The sequence below is a fragment of the Miscanthus floridulus genome, chromosome 7 (assembly GCF_019320115.1).
Source record: "Miscanthus floridulus cultivar M001 chromosome 7, ASM1932011v1, whole genome shotgun sequence".
Classification (NCBI taxonomy): Eukaryota; Viridiplantae; Streptophyta; class Magnoliopsida; order Poales; family Poaceae; genus Miscanthus; species Miscanthus floridulus.
The window spans coordinates 10752357-10774356 of NC_089586.1; the positions used below are offsets into that span (position 1 = coordinate 10752357).

Genomic DNA, 22000 nt, shown 5'->3' on the forward strand with positions numbered 1-22000 from the left:
AGTTTGAGTACAAGTGTACAACATCCTCTTTTTGTTCGTAGCAGCAGAAGCAGGAGTCTGACGACTTTTTTTTGTTCGTAGCAGCAGAAGCAGGAGTCTGACGACTTTGTTAGCCCAGATAACTGTTCTGATATCTGATACCAAATTGTAGCAGATGTATAATTGCAAGATGCAACGAATATTCCGTTCTGTATCTCCCTCTGTAATGTAAGAAAAAAACGTCGATCATGTGCATTGATATCAAAACCGACAGTATAGCAGCTCTGTACAGAAACTAATCACGATGAACTGCAAGGATAATTGGCATGATGTATCAATTAGCCATAGTTACTCTAGGGCGACACATGTCAGCAATCCTATGTGTATGTATTTTACAATGAATTGATTGAAGCATCCCACTTTACTGTGAATGTGTGTATGTACAAGGGTCATGTCACCACGTGTATGCTCTGTACAGAAACTAATCACGATGAACTGCAAGAAAATTTCTTCTCACAATTTACTCTATTTCAGGTTACAGCCTCATGTTTTTTTGTAACTCTGGCCAGTGCTTAGTGTACCTCCTCCCTAGCCCAAAGCACCCTGGCTCCAAATTCCACAAAACCTGGAATTAAGATGATAACTTGTAAGCAACAAAGATGAATTCCACCCAGGCAAATAGCAAACTGGTTCGAAGCAGCTACTCTACCACTGACCATGGTACAGGGAGAGAGGATCTCGTCAGCAAGATGCATCCCCAAGACAAAAAATTATGTACTGATGAGCAGCTCGATCACGCTGACAAATTAGTGGTCCTCGAAGATTCAATTGTGGTGATTGCATGAATGAAATTAACAATCAGTTTGAATCTGGTTCTGCACCAAACGAGAAAAAAATATGCACTATTAATTGAGCAAGCAATACCAGGTAAGAAATTAACCAGCAAAGGAGAAACATCATGAAATTAGCTGTTTGCCTGTTTGTCAATGGAGAGTGTAAATAGCAATATATGCTAAATTGACGCTCTATCCAACAATCAAACATTGCAAGTGAATTTCAGTACAAATTCTGAACTCCATTCAAAATTTCAAATACACATGCTTTCCTTTTAGTCCAGCCAGCTTTTGTCTTGATCATAAGTAAATGCGAGCCATTTGGTCACAGCAAGGGATCAAAATAAATCTCACTTAAACAGTATCTAACTTTGTTGTGCCATGCTTGACTGCCATCAGGTGTTTTGCTAAGATTCAAAAGATGGAGGTTTAGCATCACTTCGAAAGAGCTACTGCAGTTATAAGTTCAGCCTCATCGTGCATTCAGCCATATATAGGCTGGAGTGTTAATATCCTTCTTTTAGTATTGATCTTAAAGACATTTTCAATAGATCTCACACATATTAAAACAAGAAACATGATACAAGCAAGATTACTGGAGGTGTAAAGCTTGAACTACATACCATACTTAACAAAAAAAAGGGGCGTACCCAGTGCAGAGAGCTCCCGCTCTGTGCGGGGTCTGGAGAAGGGTGTTAGTGGCAAGCCTTACCCTCATCTGTGCAATGTGAGGAGACCGCGACTCGAACCCGGGACCTTCCGGTCATAGGCGGTAAGACTCTACCGCTTGCACCAGGGCCGCCCTTCACATACCATACTTAACAAAGCAGCATTTTTTTTCTTCTATTAACCTGCAGAGGATCAAAGAAAGTAAGCATGCAAACAGAAAACCATAATTGAATCAGCACAGTGACATTCACAGTGACATTAATTCTTATGATGTCAGTGACTGGAATATGAACTCACGTAGAAAACTTGACTTTTGTGGATGACGACTCCCAGTCTGTTTTGATTTTTGCTCCTTCATTTGCCATATTTTCTGGGGTTTCTGAATTCTAACTGAATGTTTGCTAGTTTCACCAACTGAAGTGGTCCTCTTGTGTATCTTCTCATGATATATAGCTGGCGGTGCAAGTTTCAATGGAGGTACGGTTTCTATATGAAAGGACTTCTGCGCTTTCTGAAGATTATTCAGTATTTCATACTGAAAAAAGAAACGTTATCCACATATCACATATCGATTAGAAGACACAATAGAAGATTAGAACTAGGTACAGTTTCACTTTTCACTTGTCAAGGCGTCCAGTTTTAGTTGCGAGATTTATGATACAACCTAAAAAAGGTAAGACCATCTGATATAGTCATACCCGTGACATCTGTTGAAGCCCACGAGATCTCTCAGCATGATCAACTTCATGAATCTGATGGATGTCATGTGACAATTCATGTTCAGCCCCAGAATACTTCATTAGCCCATTCTCAAACATAGGTGATTTGCTTCGAGCTTGTGTATCACTCGTCGAGAGACAGACAGGGCATCCCTCTTTGGATTCCCGATTGGATGACCTGGTCTGCTCAGACTCACACTGAAGATGTGTTGCATGCCCACAACTGAACAACCGTACGGCTGAAATAGCACCTTCTTTAGAAAGTGAGCAGTTGCATATGCAGCATACAAAAGTCTGTGGAGCAAACCCATGACAAACTCCTCTCTTTAATAAGCTCAAGGTATAAAATGAGTCATCCTCAATTACTGACTTAGCTGTTTCCTACAGATAGGTGAATTAGATATCAGAGCAGAGAAGCTAAGAATTATTTTCTATCAGAAAAATTATGGGAGATTTCCAGAAACTAAAAGCAGTGATGTTTTTCATTTGGCATTAAGTCAATTGGTACTTACTAGGTAGAGAGCTCAACACTTGAATCATGAGGTAGATTTGAATGCGCAAAACAAACAATCAATTCCAGGAGTCAATGCAGGGACATATATCAGATCATGGACGAATATATCTAGTTTCGGATTATGCGGTAGTAGCATTATCAAATAGCAAAATTCAAGGGCACATTAATGAACTGGTCTCATACTTGGTCCGAGTTACTAACAAAGCAACAAGAATACATGGACCATACAGAGCAACCTTTTCAAACCTTTGCTCTATTGCAATGGGTATGTCATGTGATTCAAAATTTACCAATGATCTTCTACAGTGTTCCACAAAGCAGTAAATGGAGTATGTAATTACAGCCTTTACCTACAAGAAATAGACAAATGAGCCATACCAGTATTCTTTTTTCGTAAAGATACATAGATAACATTCTGTGTATCACAAGTTTGAAATCACCAAACTCTTGACTCCCATTATCGGATAACAGTTTTGCCATGATTGCTGGTAGGGGTATATACCCAGCCATGGCCTCTATTGTTTCTCCAACACATTGTGAAAATACTTTTCGCAGAACATTTAGGCACTTTTGTTTAGTTGAAATCCTCATTTGTTGAGATAGTCCTTTTTCCTTCAGATGTTCCATTGGTGCTTCACTCCAATTTGACCTGGCACCTTTTCCATTAACATCCTTGATTCCATACAATTTTTTTAATGGCTCTGAGAAGCTGAATCAATAGTAATGGTATACATTAGTATAGAAGATAAATATGTAAATATGACTTCAGCAAACGATGAGCACGAAAAAGTTGAGAACAGTTTGGAAAAACTTCCCCAAATTATCCCACAGCAATAGGCTCACATTGTCTTTCTAGATGTGCTACTGAATCTAATAGATAATTTCCTGACAAAATATTTCTGTTATTGGCTTATTGCTCTTTTTACCAAAAGTTAACAACCATAACTAAGGCATTAACTATATGTGCTATCATTCTGCTCATAAATACTCCATATGCCATTTTCGAGAACAGGGACACATTGGTGTTTTCTATATATAATTTTTTTTTTAAAAACTAGACCAACCTAGGAGGAACCAGCTGGCATTTTATTAAGAAAAATAGGCACACAAATTCGCCTCGACAAGGACTGGAACCTGGATGGTCTAGGCATACATCCACACCCTCAACCAACTCCGCTAGCTATGATCATAAGTAGCAACACTGACTGACCAGATGGAAACTGTGCCTATAGATTCATCGTACAAATTATTTTTTGTAACACACTTATGTATTCATGTATTATAGCATGACTTACGAGTCAAGCAATTGGAACCAAAGGGACTGAGATTCCTCTGGGTCCAAGCGCTGTGAATTCCTTTGGCACAATCCAATGGAGGCATGCAATGCATCAAGCACTGGATGAGCCTTAAACAAAAAAGTTGAAAATGTTAATACCTGCACAGCAGAAGTTAAAAACCTAGACAAGAATTCAAGAAATAAACCTCACTCATTTCTAGAACAATGTCTAGTTGCTTAATTTCAGAGATACTTTTTGATGCGACACCAGAGAAAGTATTTTCCACAGAAGAGATAAATAGGCTAATTTTCTCATCAAGTCCAGCCAGAATAAGGTCTAAGGCACTCCCAACATCACCAACCCTCTCTTGCAAGAATGCAGCAGCATCTGTAACTCCATAATCTAGGCAAAGATGCAAGCACCGCTCCAATCTGTAACTGTCAAAAGTCTCCAGAAACTTCAGAACAGACCTTCGCTCATACTGACATAAAAGCTGTCAAGGAACATGTGTTTGATTAACAAAGATCATAAGAAATATGCAGCGATAAATTTTGTTTTCCTATTACTTATTTTCAGAAAGAAAATTTTGTGACAGTTACTTCAAAGCTTGCAGCTAACAGCACGCAACTTTTTTTATATTCGCAAAGGAAAATTGCTATGTGATGCCTAATTATTTCTGGAGATTCACTGCCCTAGCTGCCAATATATTTGTAGCTTGTTCTTACAAAATTCATGTACAGTATGGCGGCTAGCACTAAAATGTTCAGTGATTATCAAATGCTCCATACCATTTGAAAGGCACTAAAGTTCAAAAATCTATCACTACCTCCAGATAGAGTTCAACTAACTCGTCGTCGATGTAAACAGGATTGTGGCATAACTTGGAGAGATTTGATAGCCTCTGCTGATAATCTTCAACATCAGTAGAAGAGTACTGGAGTTCAACAGTTTGTTTGTTTCTTGCTTCAAGCTTACTGAGGTCAAGTTTTCTAGACAAGTGTACTTCAATAGCAGTTTTCAAGAAAAGAAAGAGGCTGTGTCTGTCAGAACGAAGCTCTGCTAATATTTGCTGTATCTTATCACAGAAATGATCACTGGCCAAGACAAATGCACACTCCCTGCGAGTCCAGGCATAAGAGAGAATGAGCACATTCAGTTGAAAGACAAACATGAGAGGAAGAATGAAAGAAAAGAATATGATTTGGTTGATAAATAGTTGACAACTTTACCTGCTTAGCTTGACTAGCTCAGGAAAGCGAGATATTACAGTGATATGAAATGACAAAGCTTCATCATCAACCAATTCTAGTAACTTTTTATCAATGAAGATAAAAGCATGGAAAGGTTCCTCTTCATCCTTCATGTAACTATCTAAAGCAGCCAAATTCTGATTCCTAGTAGTAAATATCAAGCCACAGGCCTGCACAAGGACAAGAATATTTTCATCCATAAGCTGGCAATTTCGAGTAACAGTGCTACATAAATATCATAGGAGTGAATCTAACAGAGCAGTGGTAGCAAACCTGATAGAAATGAGCATCTGAACAAAGGTTCAAGACAAAATCTGAATTCCAATCATTTTGGGGAACCGCATTGAAGAGTTGAAGAACTTCTTTTTCTTTCTGAGTCCTTGTTCTTGTGTCATCATATGATGAAATGAGATAAGTAAGAATGTGCCTAACAACTCTCTTGGATGCATTAGCCCTTTTGTGGGAAACAAAAAAGGACACAAACTCCATTAAATAGCTAAAATCCTTCTCCGAAGGCCAAACTTCTGATTCAGTGTTACCCATGACAACGGACCGAATCACATCATTTTTCAAACCAACAATGTCAATGATGGCATCAACTACATTTTGTACCATAGTATTTTGGCTCTCTGGGTTTCCAGCGTCAATACTATCTTCATTGCCTAAGACAGATGTATGGACAGTACTTGGAAGTTCATCTCTAGGTTCAAAGTTATCTTGTACAAAAGCACATTTGAGGACTTCCAAAGTAGCTTCAGTATCCATCCATAGCAGATAGCATATGTTTAGGCACTTTCCACAAGAAGCATTGAAACCCTTAAATACTTCAGAAGTGAGTGGCTTAGACTCTTCAAGCAGAAATTGCAGGAGTTCTTCCCTCACTGAATGAAGCCGGGATCGGGGAATTATCCCATGCCCTTTAAAAGAAAATCATGTCAGAACATCTATCTGAGTTCTATTCACAATATAAGAGAATAAATCAACATAATATAATAGGGGGTCTTGCATTTTTACCCTTGTTTTGTATCGAAATTGTGATTTTGCTCCTGCTTTTTTGACTTTGTGAATTTACCCCTGTGATTTCAAAACGAAGCACCAGTTTGCTCCTATTCCGTCATCCTCCTCTAACTGTGTTAAATTTTGTACAAAAGGACAAAAATGCCCATGTGATTTTGCTCCGTTTGTTATGCCTATTTGTGATTTTACCCCTGATTTGGAACGACACATTTATATTGTATGTTGATAAAAATGATTACATTTGGTCAAATATATTTGGCACAACTTGACATACATATATCCAACAAGCCATCAAGAGGGTTCTCGTTCTGTGGGTACCCCCACAGTCATCGTCGTCCAAAGAACAAGGTCAATGTAGCTGAGCTCATCGATCACACACTGCATCCCACTTGGCATACATATCCAGTAATGACGCATCCGCTGAGCATCGAGGTCCACGACACCACATTTCGTCCTGCATCAGGTCCCGGCTTCCACGTACATGTCGACCAAGCTGTTCACACGAAGCTGTTCGCACCGCCGGCTTTGACCGTGTCGCAGTGCAGCCTCGTACCGTACCCGTACTCCGCGGACCTGATGCAGGCCTTGAGCGTGAGCGACAGCACGAAGTCGTCCTGCGCCTCGGGTAGGGGCGCCGCCGCCGCATGTCCTACTGCAGCGCGATAGCTTCTGCGTGGCGCTCCGTTTGGACTAGACACCGGAGCATGACCCCTTTGGAGTACGCGTCTGGGCGTGGGGTGCAATCGAAGACCATCCGCGCGGAGGCGAGGTCGCCCAGTGCCGCATAGCAGCCGAGCAGCTTGGTCCTTGGGCAGAGGCTGGCGGGCGGTCAGGCGCCGCGGAGACCCGCGGCCGGGCATAGCCGCTGCCCAGTGCGCGCACGACGAGAGCCCCGGCTGCCCCCCGCGCGTGCGCCCCCTCGCCAGGGAACAGCCACCGCGCACGAGCCCAGAGGTCGGGAGGCGCCGCCGCACCGCACGCCTAGGCCAGAGCACCGCCGCCGACGGAGCCGCCCGCTCCCGATGCCGCCGACTCGACGCAGTCTACTTTGGACGAGGAAGAGCCAGATAAGGATAAGGGGCAGTGTAGTCATTTCGCCTTTGCTTTTCTAGTTTGGAATTTTTTTTATTCGCCTATTCCCTGTCCATCTAACGGACATCCAAAATAGGGGTAAACGGGCAGTTCATTTTAAAATATCAAGGGTAAAAACACAAAGTTAAAAAGGTAGGGGCAAAATCACAATTGGAGTTCTGAACAAGGGCAAGAACACATTTTCCCAATATAATATTTACTATTCCTGGTTCTACAAAAGAATCTGCTGGTAGTGATGCAGACATTCTGATGACTGACAAAGCATCTTATGGTAGATTCAAAATCTCTCCAATTTGATAATCAAGTTTTCAACAAAGTTTTACTAAAAAAATATACAGGATTCTGGGCCCACCAAAAAGCAATGCCACATGGAAAACAGGTATTGTGGTCTAACTACATACTAATCTGCTATTGATATAATGAACTGGTAAATGAAAAATCATATGACAAATGGAGGAACTAACCTGGAGGAAATGCCAAGCCCTGAAAGCAATATTTCAGATAAACAAGCATCCTGTATCTGTTTCAACAAACAACAGGTTAGAGGCTAAGGTATTGCTGTATATTTCTATATGATTCTAGCAACATACTAAAAGGGCAGATCCAGTGCTGGAGGCCCCCACATGAGTGGGGTCTGGGGAAGGGAAAAACCGAGACAAGCCTTCCCCCCGCAAATCTGCGGAGAGGCTGCTTCGAACCCACTGACCTGGTGACTCAGTGAGACAGCTCTCACCACTGCACCAGGCCTGCCCTTCTTCTAGCAACATACTAAAACCTAGCAAAAATATATTGAGTTCTATGTGTAGCTTCAGGGATATCTAAGAAAAATTAAACAAGCACAACCAATCTCGTCCCTTTAGATTCACAAGAATTGAGAAACTTTTACATAGTATTACTATTACATCCATCTGTGCACCCGAAGAAGGGAAAAATCACGATTCATTTGTTCTATTAAAAAGGGCGTACCCAGTGCAGAGAGCTCCCGCTTTGTGCGGGGTCTGGGGAAGGGTGTCAGTGGCAAGCCTTACCCTCGCCTGTGCAATGCGAGGAGACCGTGACTTGAACCTGGGACCTTCCGGTCACAGGCGGTAAGACTCTACCGCTTGCACCAGGCCCGCCCTTCGCTACTTCATTTGTTCTATTCTCAAATAAAAATGACAGCCAGATAAGGAACAACAACGGTGTTCGCTATAAACACTGTTTAATAAAAGTTTACCTGAAGATACATTTTTATCAGGAATTTCAGAATTAACAAGATCATGGTCAATTCACAATCCACAACTAATGGACAATATAAAATATCGTATCATGTTATATGTAGAATGGTGTTCACTAAATATAAAATATTGTATCGTATTGTTTCATAGAACTACTGCGAGCCAGAATATTACATACCCACTAGAAGTATCATCTTTACTGTTGGTGTTCTGAACTACTGATAGAAGTTCCTCTAGAGGTGTATGGAAATCATTTAGGCCTTGGTTAAATAAATAAATTAGTGCACCGTATAGCCCGTGTTCACGACAAAGTCTGACTACCTGCACACAACAGAAGCATAATAAAATGCATTGGCAAGCTTGAACTATAGCTCAAGCTACAAAATGGAACCATAATAAATTCAATAGCAAATTAAGATGCTATTTTCTAAGTCAATATAAACAGACCAAGACGATACATTACAAATATTTTCTATACCTGATTAAAGTCCAATGAAGAAATATCCATGTGAAGGATGCATTGTTCAACTCGCTGCAACCATCCTTTGCCACTATAATGCTCCACTAGTGCTTGCATGATCTACAAGTACAATTGGATTATATGCATACTCATTTACAGATTGTTAATCCTAGAACTAGTATAAATCCTGGTGCTGCTCACCTCAGGGGGCAGAGAACCAAGCATATCCTTCAATATATAAGGCTCTAGCACCTCCAGAAACATACCTGTTATCATGTTATTTCAAACTTTTCAAGTTAACAACAGTTTAACAACAGATACGTGTAAATGCACCGTCCCATAAGCCTGCAAGTATATTTACATATGCAATGTTTATCTAATAGAGACTACAAATACATATAATCCTATGAAATTTTAATACATAAGTCAAAATATATGTTCTAAGCCTAAGCCAGTGTGAGAGAGAGAGTGTGTGTGCACACACACGTATATGCCAGTGAGTGTGTGTTGGTGCGTGTGTTAGTGTGTGTGTTGTCTTTAACTTTTTGCACTATTTCTTCTTCTTAATGAAATAATACACAACTCTCCTGCATATTCCACGGAGGGGAGTCAATATTCCAAGACAGAAAAAATAATAAGAGTAATGGGCCACAAAAATATAAGAGCACAAGTCAGAATATGGAAAACCTTCTGTATTGGTTTTCAGAATTCAAAAGGAATTCATTGAAAATGAACAACTTAGATCACAAGCATGAAAATATCTTTCGATGGTTCTTGTCTTTCATGGGCAAAGTTCAACAAAGATCATATGATGGAATGATCTATAGGACATACTACATGTTTGGTGTTTCACAAGGCATGGATAATAAAGTTCAGAACTTAACCAAAAGGAAATGTTACTGCTTCTACTGAGAGAGTTAGAATAAGCCTACCTCCACTTTGTGCAGCAACAAACTTAGAGAAGACTGTATCGAAAAGGATATCATTACGTCCAATGTGGACACAATACTCAACTGCAACCCCTCCTACACGAGCGTACTGCTCATCTCTTTGTGTAAGCAGGGATCGATCTGCCTCTATTAGAACATCTGATTCTCCCCCTTTTCCAGTATGATTTGACAGTGCAATTGAAATATATTCAAAAACATAACTTATATACGATAGCAGCAATTCTACTAGGTAAGGCATTATGGCCTCTCTAATCGAATCAACCGTTCTTGGGAGATCAACAACACCCTGTGTTTGACCATCATAAAGCCTCATTGCCATGTCTAGTGCACCCATCCAATCGCCAGCCCTCTTTAGTGCTTCAATTCGCTCTTTCCATGGAAGAAGTCGGGAAACCGTGAGAAAAGATGGCCCAAGAATATACACTGTAGCACCTCTTACTGCTACTGAACTGTTAAAATGCCTCTCTGGGTTACCAAACCTGTTAAAAAAATGTGCATGGTGCAATATTGTGTCATCAAAAAGAAGGCCATCAGGAACAAAGGTAGTTCTGCGAAGCTCACTGCCGTCTTTAGAGAATAAACAGAGCTGCCCTCTCAAATTAAGGACGACTAACATCTGAAGAGAAAAGAGAGTAATTTAATTTGTTGCCAAGTAGAGAGGATATTAAATGAATAGCAGAAAAGAAATTTTGCATACCTGGTCATCCAACCAGGCAACACCAACAGCTGCACTATCAAGCTTCCACTCCTTGTGTTTAAATATCTTAGATTTAACAAACTTTGCAACTTGCACTTGACGGTCCCATGCAAGTGCTAGCCATGACACTCGTTCTTCATCTATAGCATCATCACGTTAGTCCCCAAAAATTGAAATACATATTAAAGAAAGCACCAATGCTCATGAAAAAAGGCCTACTTTACCTACTGATGACGATTCATTCAAAGATGATGTGTATTTCCACGCAGCATACGCAATGGAGCCCTCACGTGCTCCATCTGGTCTAGAGAAGGTCTCAATATGGTCAACATGGTCAATATTGGTACGGAGTCTAACCTAACAGGAGAACAATAGAATATTACCCTCATTATAAGAACTCATGACACATATAATAGCTACTAAAATCACAGAACATGTTTCCAAATTTATAACTGGTTCATACCACAAGAGCATGTTGATGCATAATAAACATGACTACAACACCATCCTCCATTGGAGAAGAGCCTTCATTGAAAAACTTCCATCCAGAATCTACTCCAACCACACCTCCAACAACACCACCCATCATGCTGCCAAGACCACCACTGGAGGAAGTTGTCTGATTTCCCTGGGCAGATGAGTTACTAAAACCAAAAGATTCATCCATAACAAGAGGACAGGCTGAGAGCACAATTCCAGTATTCCCATCAAAAAGGCGCTGTCAAATTGTAGCAAGGTTTTGTCAGACCACATGTTCAACACGGAAACTAGTGAGCACAGTAGAGTAAAATGATATTTCTCCATACCTGAGTTCCCTTGACAGTCAAACGATTAATTACGGGGATAATGGAAAACGTGTGCAATAGAACTACCCCCTTTGAATCCCCAGTGATGGCTTTAGATTGGCGGATAAAACAAGCATGCACTACTGGTGCTGTATGCTCGCCATATATAACTTTTGCTGCTGCAGATTTCTGTACATCCCAAATTGTCATATGACCATCACCATATCCTACTAGCAGAAGATCCCCTTGTTGGTTAAAGCACATGGCAGTCACTGGTGATCGAGTTCTCTCGCCTTGGTTCCATAAGAACAGCATCTGAATTTTTTTTTGAAAAGTGTTTATACCGAAAGTGATTCACATAATTTATAAAACTTTTAAGCCACCAAACTAGAACAGGTATTGGTTTCACCAAGTTCGTCCAACAAGATTTTGCATATGGGGTTCTCAGATTTATATGTGCAGCCATTGATTCAAATCAATGTGTTATCTTTGAAGAAAAACTAATAGCATTTCAATCAGCGAGAAAGAAAGAGAAAACAATGTGATGTTCCAATGACACACTGATGTATTGTGTCCACTAAAAGGGCACAACAAACAAAGGATTTCCCTAAGCAGCTTCTTCACAAGAACTTGTTGCATATTCTACTCCAAATTTAGAATCTGAGATACTTCTGCAAACTCTACCTAAATGTTGTCTTTGTATCAGATTCTGGTGCAGTAATGGACACTATATTAGTATATTTTTGGCAGCAAACCAAATTCAGAGTAAGCTTGACTTAATTCTTTGATAGAAGTGCAAGTGCTATTCTGATCACCAGAACTCATCTACAGAATTATGGGAAAAAATGCACATAGAGCTGTTGCAGAAACAGAAATGTAACAATACTTCTCAGTCCCTTCCTGTTTATTCCTTATTAAGACAAGAAATTAAGAAAGTAAAGACTTCCAGTAAGTTGACACCAAATGATAGTCATATCCAGCAACAAATGTTTTTGAAAGAACAATATTTAACTTCACCAAAATAATGCATAATAAATACGCCATCTTTAAGTCGAAATATACAACAATACCGATTAGTGTGAACCAAACATGCCTTATTCACTCCAACACTAATGACTAACCTTTGCATCTGTATCATCAGCTTGATGAATGGAGTATTTGCTTGGAATGACAATGACAGCACCTTTAGATGTGCCCATTGCTATATAGCTCTTATGAACAGCCAGCACCTGGGGAGATCCATGGTCTGACCTAAACGATGGTGAGGACATGGCACGAGTTACTGGGTTGTCCATCTCAATTTGCATGTAACCGATAGCTGGTGGGCCCTTTCCGATTCCCTCTAGTTGCATGGGCTGCGCAGCTGCTCCTTCCTCCCAGTGTTGACCAAACGAGGCCTGCCTCTTCTCAAGCTCCTCTGCCCACTCCAACGGCTTCATTGACACCTTCAGCTTCTTCTCTGCGTTCTTCTCGGCCTTCCTGCTGGCCTCCAGCTGCTCTACCCTCTCTTCAATCACTTTATCAATTAAGCTCCCAGATTCCACTTGTTCTTCCATGATACTGTCAGATCTTTCAAATTCCTGTTCATCATCAGAACTTTCCTCGGAAACAACCCCAATTAGATCCATACCCTGATCTGATTGCACATGATTATCATCTACAGTTTCGCCATCCCCATTTTCCTCATAGACAGCCTCAATTTGATTCACAACTTGGTCAGTTTCCGCCAAATTGACATCATCACCTTGCTCATGCCCACTGGATTCCTCTCCAACAAGAGAGTCCAGAGAACTTGCCTCCACCAGCTTTATAGCCTCAGCATTCTCTTCACCTCCCGCTTCTGCCTGTTTATCCTCTCCCAATTCTGTACCCACACTCCCATCTGCAGTTTGCTTGGTCGCCTCAGCAACCGCTTCCGAATTACCCTTCTCTTCTACCTCTGCTTCCAAGCTCCCAGTGGGAGGGAGCTCCTTGGAGTCTTCGGAGCCACTCCCCTCTTCCACCAGAACTTTCTCCACGGGCGCCGAGACTGATCGGCGGGACTTGATGGCAGCGGCGTGTGGGGTGAGGACCGCGCGGGACGCTGCGGCGGCAGCGGCAAGTGCGGCGCCGGGCTTGGGGCTGGGGCGGACGCCCCGGAAGAGCGAGGGGAGGGGCCTCGACGACGAGGAAGCGCCGTTGCTCGAGAAGGTTCTCGCGACGAGGGAGGAGAGGGTCTCCGACGGCGAGGCCGATGCGGATCTCCTCGGGGGCGGGGGCGGGGGCGGGGACGGCAACGGCGAGGGCTCAGCGGGAGGCGCCGGGGCTTGGACACGGGACGGCGCCCCGCTGCTGGTGCTGCTGGGGATGCGGCTGGACTCCTCGGAGTCGGAGTCGGAGTCTGAGGAGGAGAGGAGGCGGAGCAGGTCGTCGACGGCGCGGCGGTGGTCGGGGTCGGCTGCGTCGGCGTCGGAGGACGCGGAGGAGGTCGGAGACGTCGGGAGGAAAGCGTCGAGGTCGAGCTCCCGCGGCGTCGGCGCATGCTGCGACGCCATCGCCGGCGACGAGGACGACGCCGGCATCGGGGTCGACGCCTTCGCGTCCAAGGTTATGTGCTGCGATTTTGCGAGCTTTTTGCGCAATGCGTCTGTTCGTTTACTGATGTGATGACTGCATTACTACGGGTGCAAACTGGGCCAAGGCCCATACTATCAGTCCATAGGCCCATTAGGACATGCCGTTTGACGATGACGAGATGGGTCTTCTCGTTTGACCAGCCCCTTTCGGTTTGGTTGGTGATCCAAGAAGCCTCACCCGAAGAAAATTGGCCCATGGCCAAAATCAGGGCTGAAAACCTGGCTTGTGACCAAGCCCAATTCTGGGTATATATTAAAAAATCATGGTAATAACAAGTTGTTTGGTTTTTGTTTTCAAGCTAAAGTTTGCAAGAAGACATAAATGAACGACTCGAACATCCGTCCGCCCACATCCCTTCGGACGTGGCTTCCCACTCAGTCTCGCCCGCTCTTTCAAGAAAAAATCTCCCCGCTTCGTCTCGCCCTCCCCATCTCTCGGACTCTCTATCTCGACCGCTGTTGATGACAACAAAGCCGAAGCCGACCACGCCGCCTCCTATCTCAGTTCGGCCGTGCCTCCCTGGCCTTTTCGCCAAGGACCCCAACCCAAAGAACACATGGAGTCAGACGGGCGGTGATGGCGCCGCCGCTGCCTGTGGGATCCAGTGAGGTGTGCCATGCATGGAGAGCAAGGAGAGGATGAGGAAGCGGTCAGTGCAGGAGCGCGGAAAGGACGGTGGCACATGCAGCTTAGGGCGGAGCACGATGCGGAGGGCACTGCGAGCAAGCGGGCATATGGTGGTCATTGTCGACGTGTTGAGCGGCCGCAGGGGCTCAAGGAGAATTTTTTTTATTTTTAATACTTTTTTATAAACTAATTTTAAATCTAACACTGTTTTTTTAACTAACACTTTTGGCTGCACCTATTGTCATGCCACGGCGAAACGCCTGTGCCGTGCCATGCATGGTGGCGCGGCGGGTGGATGACGTGACGACGATCGGAAATGCTGACCGATGACGTGGCAGGGCTTGCCACGCCACCGATCTTGGCACGGTAGTGATGCACCCTAATCAGTGGCGCGACAGAGCCGAATAAAAGCACCGCGGCCCAGTCCCGCCTGCCTGCGCACACCCGCGCCTACCCACGTCTGGCCACCGTGCCCGCGCCCGCACACCGGCGTGCCACCCCTCTGGCCATGCACGACGGCTGCCCGTCGAGGCCAGCGCCCGCGCCTCCCGACCCGGTCTAGCGTGCCACCGCCGCGAGGATGACCGCCGCTGCCACGAGATACTCCCATAGTGTATTTGTTGATTGAATAGACATTGTTAGTATAGTAAGTTAGTAAAATAAATAAAATTAGTATAATTAGTAATGTATAGTTAGTATAGTTAGTAAAGCTAGTTAGTTTAATTAGTATAGGTAATATAGTAAGTTAGTATAGATAGTAAAGTTAGGTAGTTTAGTTAGTACAGTTAGTGAGTCTAGTTATATATTGTATTTAGTCTAATTAGTTATTGTAGTTAGGATTGTATAAATGTTAATATTAGATTAGTTAGTATAGTTATAGTTAGAAAAGGTATTAATATTACTATGAACATTACGTACGATGATTTCGATGACTTGATGAAGTTTCTTGAAATGCTTTTGCAGATGGATTGTTGTGTTAGAGTTTTTTACGGAGGAAGTGTTAGGAGAGAAGATGGTATGTTTGAGGATATGGAAGAAGAATTGGAATTGTTTGATGAATCTCCTAGCTTCAACGACCTTTGTGTCCGTTTGAATGTAAAGTTTAGCGATGATTTCACACTGAAGGGGATGTTTGATACTGGAAAGACTAGGGCACACTATGTCCTCATGCCCTTGTGTGATCCTACTGAAAGGTCCTAATGGCTAGAGGGGGTGAATAGCCTATTAAAAATTTCTACAACAACACTTAGCAAAAGCGGTTAGACAATTATAAGGCGAAGCAAGTGTTGCGCTAGCCTACTAAAATGCAAGCCACCTACCACAATTCAAGTTTCTATAGTTTCTAACCACACAATGGCTATGCCACTATACTAAGTTAGTGTGCTCTCAAAGGCCACCCACCACAATTCAAGTTTCTATAGTTTCATACCACAATTCAAGTTTCTATAGTTTCTAACACACAAACTCTAATGTATTCTTAGGGTTTATCATAGCTCGATCTCCACAATCGCACAGAGGAGGTTCGTCGAGTCGTCTAACTGCGGCTAAGTGCTTCTCCTTAGCCGTCATTGGAGGGGGGTTAGGGGGAGGTGGAGCCCATCGCTTGAAGTGCTCTCGTGGATGTCGCCCTCTCCACCAATCGTCGAAAAGGAGGTACCTGTGGTCAAACTTGTCTGCACCGTCGATCCACTGAAATAAAAGGCACCTCTCATGGGCCTACACAACAAAATTTTAATAAAATATTAGTAACCTAGTAATACAAATGAAGAAAAAAATACGGAAACAATTACTTACATTAAAACGAATGCATGTGTAGAAGCAATGAGCCGCTATGTCCGGATGTCTCGATTGAAACACGTCGCCCGGACGACCACAGTCACAATTAGGGACAGGGAGGTTAGAAGGGACGGGGGCATCTTTGCTAGACTCGTCGGGGTACAATTATCTAGGACGACCTTCCACTCTCTCTTCAGCATCTCCCTTGTCTCTCCTTGTCTCTTCTTCCTCACATCGTCGCCGCCGCCACCGCCACCACCGCCGCCATGAATCTTCGCTGTTTCTGATGCTGCACCTACTGAGACTACTACTCTCCTGCCCAGATCCGACCGCAGGTATTATTAGGTTTTGTTTACAGATTTGATTTCTCTTTCCCATTGCAATTTATTGATTCAGGTTCTTAGTTTTAATTTGTTATAGCACGCAGATCTATTTACACCTGCTATTATTCCTTATGGTTCTTACGTGAATCTGCCCAAATACTTGAATGCAGAAATCTACATACCTAGAGTAGTCCAAAAAGCTATTCTATTCTTCTCCTCTAACTGTGACGACACGTTCTTCTACAAGTCTGTGAGAGTGCAGGAGGTACATGTTTCTAGGAGGCATTTTTGCTTTATACGAGAGTTCTTTCTTGGTTTTGTGCTTCAATTTTATACTGTTGAACTGCGGATTTATTCGTAGAATTTTTTAATTTGACTGCTAGGTTTTTATATATATACATCATTTCTTCTTTTTACATTTTTTAGCAATAGTTATTACCTGCGATTTGTGGTATATTCATTCTTGACTTTGTTCCACACGTGTGATTGGTTAATGGACAATAAGAAAAAGTGCAATGTCCTTTTCAGTGACTATAAATTATTACCAAAACTCCTTTGTATTAGATGTACAAAACAAAAGAATTTTAGGTGTTATCAACTATGAAAAATATACTAGCATTTTTAATGTTTAGTTTTAAGATAGCATTTTTTTTGTTTACTACAACAGCACAAGTGATGCTCGATCAATTAAAATTATTCTTGAATCAGCGAACTAGTTCCTAAGCTTTATATGCCAATATTTACTAGTGTTTGTTTCCAACTTTGATTTGTCTTTTACTCTGCAATTTGTATTTACTAGTGTTTGGTTCTTAAATAGTCTTCGGCAAATATTTTAAGACCAAGGGGACTAGAGAAGGGCCTCCCAAAAACATAGACATAAAAACTCCTATCTTTTTTATGTTGAGTAAAATTATAACATATTAGTTATTAAATTGTTGTACAAGTGTAGTGTACCATATGAATCTACTTGTATAAGGCATTGAATTGTGTAGATTTACAGATTAAATTGTTGTACATCTTCTAGTATCAATCTACTTGTGCACATTTAATGCCAAGTACATTTACAGACTGATCGTTTGGTTATTGGCCCGCCACCGCGCGCGCCGGTCGCCGGTCGCCAGCGGAATGCGTGCCATCTCGGCGAAGAACAGCGCTGAGGTGAAGGGCGCTGGGTCTCACGCCAGAGGAGAGCGTACTCCAAGCTCGCCACTGGCCTGTGTGCCAGAGGAGAGTTGTGTCCGCATGCTCGTTGTGCTCACCAGCTGATCCCACATGCATGCTCGTTGTGCCCGCCAGCCAGCTCTGCGCCCACGCACGCTTGCTCCAGGCCCCTGTCCCGCTTGGTTGAGCCGCACGCCATCGTGCGCTCATAAGACGAAGAGGAGTAAACGTGTGATTGAAAAAGAAATAGAGGGAGGTTTATGTAAAATACAAACATAAATGAAGGGGTACAGATCTCCGATACAACAATAACAACAAAGTCTTTAAGTCTTAAACAAGTTGGGGTAGGCTAGAGTTGAAACCCAGTAAATTGCTGTTTTTCAAGCACTCCTATCTGAGGCTAAGTCTTTGGGTATATTATATCCTTTCAAGTCTTCTTTTATTGTCTCTATCCAAGTCAACTTCGGTTTTCCTCTGCCTCTCTTCATGTTACTATCCTGACTTAGGATTCCACTACACACCGGTGTCTCTGGAGGTCTCCGTTGGACATGTCCAAACCATCTCAACCGGTGTTGGACTAAGCTTTTCTTCAATTGGTGCTACCCCTAATCTATCACGTATATCATTGTTCTGAACTCGATCCCTTCTTGTATGACCGTAAATCCAACGCAACATACGTATTTCCGCGACACATATCTGTTGAACATGTCGTCTTTTTGTAGGGCAACATTCTGCACCATACAACGTAGCAGGTCTAATCGATATCCTTAAAACCTGCCTTTTAGCTTCTGTGGTACTCTTTTGTCACATAGGACATCAGATACTTGCGCGTCACCTCATCCACCCTGCTTTGAATCACTTAAAAGTTTAAGAACTCAAATATGCAGTTTGAGAGTTGATGGACCTAGATGATACCTCCTCAAAAGTTAATGGACCTCTTATGCATTTTACTCAACAAATTATGTGGATCCATATGTTGCTAATTTTTTTCACTGCATCCACATGGATCTTATGATATAGATTTTGATTATATAATAAGAAATAACACTGAGCAAACGAAATCATGAATCTGGCTACACGCCTTGGCCACTTTACAGCCGGATAAAAATATGTCCGTTTCGTCTCCTCACCTGAGGTTCTGAGTCCCCGATTCATCAAGGCCTCAACGCCTCAGGTGGACCGTGGACGGAATTTGATACAGAAAAACTGATCATCCAAGCAGCAGTCTCAGTGTTGCGTATAATTTGTTCCGGGCTTGTATTTTACAGAGTTTTGGAATCCATTAACTGTTCTGAACAGGTCCTAAACTGTGGTAATTTTTTATGGCACAATAGCTCGGCCTAAACTGGTAAACAAGGTATCGGCCGTTATGGCATCAGTAATGTATATAGGACCGACGGTAGCCTTAACGTGGATCCTAGGAATGTTTTTTTTTTGTCACCACTGGATATGCATTGTGATATATTGTACCTCTCCTGTTGTGTGCACATTTACATGCACATCCAACAGTTTCAGAGAGTGAATTTTACTCTCTCCTGCAAGGTCCGGATCATGATGCACATCAAACAGTTCAGAGCAAATTTTACTTTCTCCTGCGAGGTCACGAGTGGTGAAATCTGAGTCCATTCTTCCCATGCTCCGCTATGATTCTTTTTTCTTTTTTCTTTTAAAATGGCCGTTCACTCTAGTGCTTCCTAACGAGCTCCATGGAGCCAGGACCCGGGAGAACCCGTTGGTGTTCTTGAGCACCATACTGGCTTCACAGGGCATGTTCCGCTCGCTGAAATTTGGCTACTGCTGCTGATTTGTTGTAAGAAAAAAAATATTATTTTTTCGCTAAAAAGTACCGCTGAAGAACACATCGGCTGAGATGACGAGTCTGATGACATATGACATCAACCGCAGGCAGTCCTCCGAAATTATAGATTATTATAAGCTTGGCTTTAACCAAACGATACTTTACAGGATAAATAAATCCCTGCTGTAATATGGTGCACAAGGTATTACAACCAGATACTAATTTCAGATGAAAGGAGGAACAAAAAAAAAAAAAGAAGTAGCCAAACAGGGCCTTATTAAATGCAATGTCGGTAACATACAAACGCTGCAGCTGATTTTGAGCGTTATATAACCGCAGCATGGCCATGTACCATACAAACGAAGAACTGGTGCAGCCAGTGCTTAAAATATGTATGAAAAAAATATATCAATGCAAGTTCTTAGCACTATACAATAATCCAGGTCCCAATACAGGTATTGGCAAATGTAACTGGCAGTTTCAGGGACTGCGATCGTATTGAATTTCCAGCTATTCTACATAAAAAGATGAATTTCCAGAAATTCTACAGGCAAAATCCCTATTCCCCTTGAATCGGGTCATCTAATCATCGAAAGAAAAAAAACAAGCAAAAAAAAACAGAAGTATTACAAAGGACATCATGTATTTGTAGCATACTTCGTACTTCCACATCAACACATAGAAACAATAGGTTACAACAATCTTCTAGGGACGGTTAACATCCTAGGTTGGCATGTACGATCTAAACACAAGTAAACACCAAGTTAAAGAGCAGTATCAGACAATCTACTAAACAGATGTAGGCTTTAGTACACAACAACCCACACGCCACACATACCATTCCATAGTTTCATGCTTAAGTTTCTCATTCAGATAAACACCAGGGGCAGAGTAAAAGTTCTATTGCTGAGTTTGTTAAAAAAAGTTCTATTGCTGAGTCCATGGTTAAAAACTAGATGTGTTTCTAAATTCTTAATTTCTTCTAAGGCCTCACACAGGTAAGTCTGTATGAACAGGATCCAGACCCATCCGTAAGTAACTCTATTTCGAAATAAGAATATTGGGCCAAGACCAAGACCATAACGACCTAGCTATGTGGTTGACTCGAGTATGTTAAGGATCCATAGCTTAAGCTAGGGAAGAGAGGCTCAATAGCATATTTGTATCGTGCGTTTTACTTTGTCATATATCATTTGTTAATTGAAACTTTCTTCTGAAAATGAGCATAATTAACTGTCAAAAATCAAGTTAAGAACCCTGTAATAAAACAGACTCATTTGAGAGCATTTAGAACGTCAGGACTTCATACCTCACATACATTATACAGCTGAGAGACTGCCAATCTTTTGAAAGATCCTAATATGGCTAGAGGGGGGGTGAATAGTCTATTTAAAAATCTACAAATCAACTAGAGCAATTTGATTAGTATGACAAATAGCGAAATGCAAACTTGCTCTAGCTCTACAAGGGTTGCAAGCCACCTATCCAACAATTCTAGTTGCAATAATTACTAGGCACACAACTTGCAATGTTACTATTCACTAAGAGCTCTCAATCTTGCTACTCTAAAGAGCTCCACTAGATGAACTTAAAATAACAAAGCAAGCTCTCAATTCTAATTACACTAAAGCGCTTGTCACAACTAGTTTGCAAGAATATAAATGAGTGAGTAGGGTGATTATACCATCGTGTAGAGGAGTGAACCAATCACAAGATGAATACTAAATCAATCACCGGGAGAATACCAAATGGCAAGAGACAACCAATTTTTTTTCGAGGTTCATGTGCTTGCCAACACGCTACGTCCCCATTGTGTCGACCAACACTTGGTGGTTCGACGGCTAAGAGGTGTTGCACAAACCTCGTCCACACAATTTGGACACCGCAAGAACCTACTAAAGGGTCGAGATGACGACTAGAGGGGGGGTGAATAGTCTTTTCTAAAACTTAATCGCGTCGGCACCGATACAAATGCGGAATTTAAACTAACAGTCTAGCCAAGACTACATCCCACTATATATGTTCACTAGCACCTTGCAAAGATAACAATTATGCAACAAAGGTGCCGGGCTAGCTAGAGCTCTCCTAAACAATTCTAGGAGCAAGGTTACACAAACATATGCCACTAGTACTTTAAGCGACAAATGAGCTCCTACATATGCTAGTAAGCAAAAGCACAAAGCTAACTAAGCTCACTAGCAATGCTCAATAACAAGGCAATCAATGCCTAATTAGAGAGC

General features: G+C 42.2%; 1 protein-coding gene across 7 annotated transcripts; it reads right to left on the reverse strand.

Moving 5' to 3' along the window:
* Positions 1 to 284: 284 nt before the first annotated feature.
* On the reverse strand, positions 285 to 14092 carry LOC136466519 (uncharacterized). 7 transcript variants are annotated; one of them, XM_066464961.1, is made up of 21 exons: positions 12581 to 14092; positions 11481 to 11774; positions 11138 to 11392; positions 10899 to 11031; positions 10675 to 10814; positions 9960 to 10593; positions 9229 to 9293; positions 9046 to 9147; positions 8746 to 8888; positions 7815 to 7870; positions 5515 to 6158; positions 5221 to 5411; positions 4818 to 5109; positions 4197 to 4484; positions 4010 to 4119; positions 3093 to 3423; positions 2180 to 2581; positions 1779 to 2016; positions 1525 to 1663; positions 696 to 848; positions 285 to 604 (listed from the first exon to the last, which is right to left on the reverse strand). In XM_066464961.1, exons 1-19 carry the CDS (start codon positions 14018 to 14020, stop codon positions 1659 to 1661), a joined length of 5763 nt encoding a protein of 1920 aa, XP_066321058.1. In that variant the 5' UTR covers positions 14021 to 14092; the 3' UTR covers positions 285 to 604; positions 696 to 848; positions 1525 to 1658. The 7 variants fall into 7 exon arrangements, with proteins under 7 accessions (XP_066321058.1, XP_066321056.1, XP_066321055.1 ...); XM_066464959.1 differs by having other exon boundaries at positions 696 to 854; XM_066464958.1 differs by having other exon boundaries at positions 696 to 854; positions 1463 to 1663.
* Between the last annotated feature and the right edge of the window lie 7908 nt (positions 14093 to 22000).

What these genes read in the sequence shown, in the direction of transcription:
- LOC136466519 (XM_066464956.1), bottom strand. Translation starts at nt 14,020, where the DNA reads ATGCCGGCGTCGTCCTCGTCGCCGGCGATGGCGTCGCAGCATGCGCCG. An exon ending in TTGCCTGGTTGGATGACCAG is followed by an intron (nt 10,594 to 10,674) that starts GTATGCAAAATT and finishes TTTTCTCTTCAG; the next exon opens with ATGTTAGTCGTCCTTAATTT. An exon ending in CAGATGCTCATTTCTATCAG is followed by an intron (nt 5,412 to 5,514) that starts GTTTGCTACCAC and finishes GTCCTTGTGCAG; the next exon opens with GCCTGTGGCTTGATATTTAC.